The following is a 2150-nucleotide window of genomic DNA, read 5'->3' as shown; positions in this document are numbered from 1 at the left end:
AATATATATATATATATATATATATATACAAACATACACAGTAAATAATAAAAAAAAATATATAACATATTTGTACATACAGGTTCAATATTTTGAGTGATGTTTATGCCATTAAGCGCGTTCTTTGCGGCGTTCTGCTTGGCCTCTTTCTTGGTTTTCCCAGTGCCCTCAGAATACCGCTGTCCGTTCACAACAGCCCTCATAGTGAACCTGACAACACAACAATGATGTTAATAGTTCATTGCGCTGTCTCACAGCAGCCCAGAAGCTGTTGACTCAATTCGACCGCACATCTACTGAATGAGTAAGAGTTGCACACGTTTTGTTGTGACTCGGTCCATCTGTGGATCCCTCCTCATACTCCACGCTGCACTGAGTCTTCTGCTGGTACTCGTTCAGCTGAGAAATATAATTCCCCGACAGAGACTCCATTGCACAGTTAAAAAATGAACTAAAAATAACAGTGACAGAAGTTCACTACGTTGATCAGCACGTGAGCGGCACGCAGAACGTCATATCTTCAGCGGACGGCCAATAAAAGACGCATTACCGTGTTTTTAAATCAATTTAACACGGTACTAACAGTGTCAGTTCACACCGACATCGATCACAGACACGAGTTCACTTTCATTTCTTCGTATCGTTCACTTTCATTTCTTCGTATCGTTCAGATCGATAAGTTTCGATTTCCGGAATGTAACGTCATCGCCAAACATTGTATTGACCAATCAAAGCCCAAGCGTGTTGCTAGGCCACACCCACCTAAAAATGGACCTCTTTTTAACCGCAGGAGACAAAGAACAATGTATTTCAAATCTGGCAAGTAACAGATAAATCAACAAAATATCATTCGTTTGATCTAAATGCGTAAAACTATACTATAAATATCAAACATAACTATAAAACCACAAGAAAATGTTAATACCTAGAGGTGTTATGTACAAAACCACTTTTTTAATATTTATATTTGTTTTAGACTGGGAATAATGAATTGTTGGTCATCTACAAAAATCACGGCACTTTCACACAGTCGACAATGAATTCATCAATAAAAAATAATTAAATTAATAACTATGCAATCACAATGTTTGCGATTGGCCGAGGTTAAGTTTAACACAGAACCATTTAAGTGATGCATCAGGGTCAACACTGATATAAAACCACACAATTATAATCAAAAAATCAATGCGACATTTAATGAACGAATATGAAAATATAAATATTAAACACAGCTATGCAAAACATCAAAAGCAAATTAAAAAGAAGTGTTCCAGATTATTCCAGGTGGCTCTAGTCGTCATGATCTGCTGCCGTGTCACCAGGACAGTTTGAGCTCAAATCCTCCTCATCTGTTGAAGAACAGTTTATTTATCATTTATGTATCTGCTCAAACATTCATTATACTGTACGTTAACACTTCTTACCATTAAACGCCGTTCCACACCATATGCAGTAAAAATGAAGTCCTCGCAGATACGAGGCGAGAAACTGCAGCTTGTCTAAAGGCTGTAAAGAAAAGACGACAGAATAACGGTGCTTCAGAATAATAATGCAAAACAGTACTATAATTTTAATGCACAGAGGCACAGATAAGGCACTTCCCATAATTACAGTTTTTCTCAATTGCTTTGGCTCAATTCTCGAATGAAACTTTTTTTTCCCGAAACAATCACACGATGACAAAAATACTTTATATTTTGGTGGCCTTGGCCAAATTACTGACACGATAACTAGGTTTTGAAGCATGAATGAAATGTTTTGGGTGAGTAACTACATTTTGCAGACATACAATAAAGTTCTGAAGTTCCAGCAAACAGCTGTGACATTTGCACTCACAGTTTAGAGAATGTTAAGATTGTTTCGAAAAATGTGCCAAAGCAATTGAGAAAAACTGTAAATAAGTACAATTTTGGTGTCCAATTACATGAGAATAGATATACGAGGTAAATTATTATCTAATCAAAACTGAATTTTCAGCATCATTACTCCAGTCTTCGGTGTCATGTGATAATGAAATCATTCTAATATGCTGATCAATAAACATTTCTGATTATTAATATTATTATTATCATCAATTTTTAAGGATTCTTTAATGAATAGAAAGATCCAAAGATCAGCATTTATCTGAAATAAAAAGCTTTTGTAACATT

At 35.5% G+C, this 2150-nt stretch overlaps 2 protein-coding genes across 3 annotated transcripts in view; both read right to left on the bottom strand.

Annotated features, from left to right (window-relative positions):
• Positions 1–679, bottom strand: part of LOC107689355 (interferon-induced, double-stranded RNA-activated protein kinase-like) — a 9361-nt gene extending 8682 nt beyond the window's left edge. For both annotated transcript variants that reach the window (XM_016487315.1, XM_016487316.1), the window contains exons 1-2: positions 320–679; positions 81–210 (exon numbers count right to left, since the gene is read on the bottom strand). In XM_016487315.1, coding sequence (XP_016342801.1) covers positions 81–210; positions 320–432 — 243 coding nt within the window. In that variant the 5' untranslated portion in view covers positions 433–679. The remainder of the gene's footprint in view (positions 1–80; positions 211–319) is intronic.
• Positions 680–1290: 611 nt separating this feature from the next.
• The window catches only part of LOC107689367 (G patch domain-containing protein 11-like), a 6304-nt gene continuing 5444 nt past the window's right edge, over positions 1291–2150 (bottom strand). The window contains exons 8-9 of the mRNA XM_016487327.1: positions 1425–1506; positions 1291–1349 (exon numbers count right to left, since the gene is read on the bottom strand). Coding sequence (XP_016342813.1) covers positions 1291–1349; positions 1425–1506 — 141 coding nt within the window. The remainder of the gene's footprint in view (positions 1350–1424; positions 1507–2150) is intronic.

This window comes from Sinocyclocheilus anshuiensis, unplaced genomic scaffold (genome assembly GCF_001515605.1).
Source record: "Sinocyclocheilus anshuiensis isolate Anshui unplaced genomic scaffold, SAMN03320099.WGS_v1.1 scaffold709, whole genome shotgun sequence".
NCBI classification, from domain to species: Eukaryota; Metazoa; Chordata; class Actinopteri; order Cypriniformes; family Cyprinidae; genus Sinocyclocheilus; species Sinocyclocheilus anshuiensis.
The sequence above is the reverse complement of the archived record's forward strand: the minus strand, read 5'-3'. Positions and strand labels throughout refer to the sequence as shown.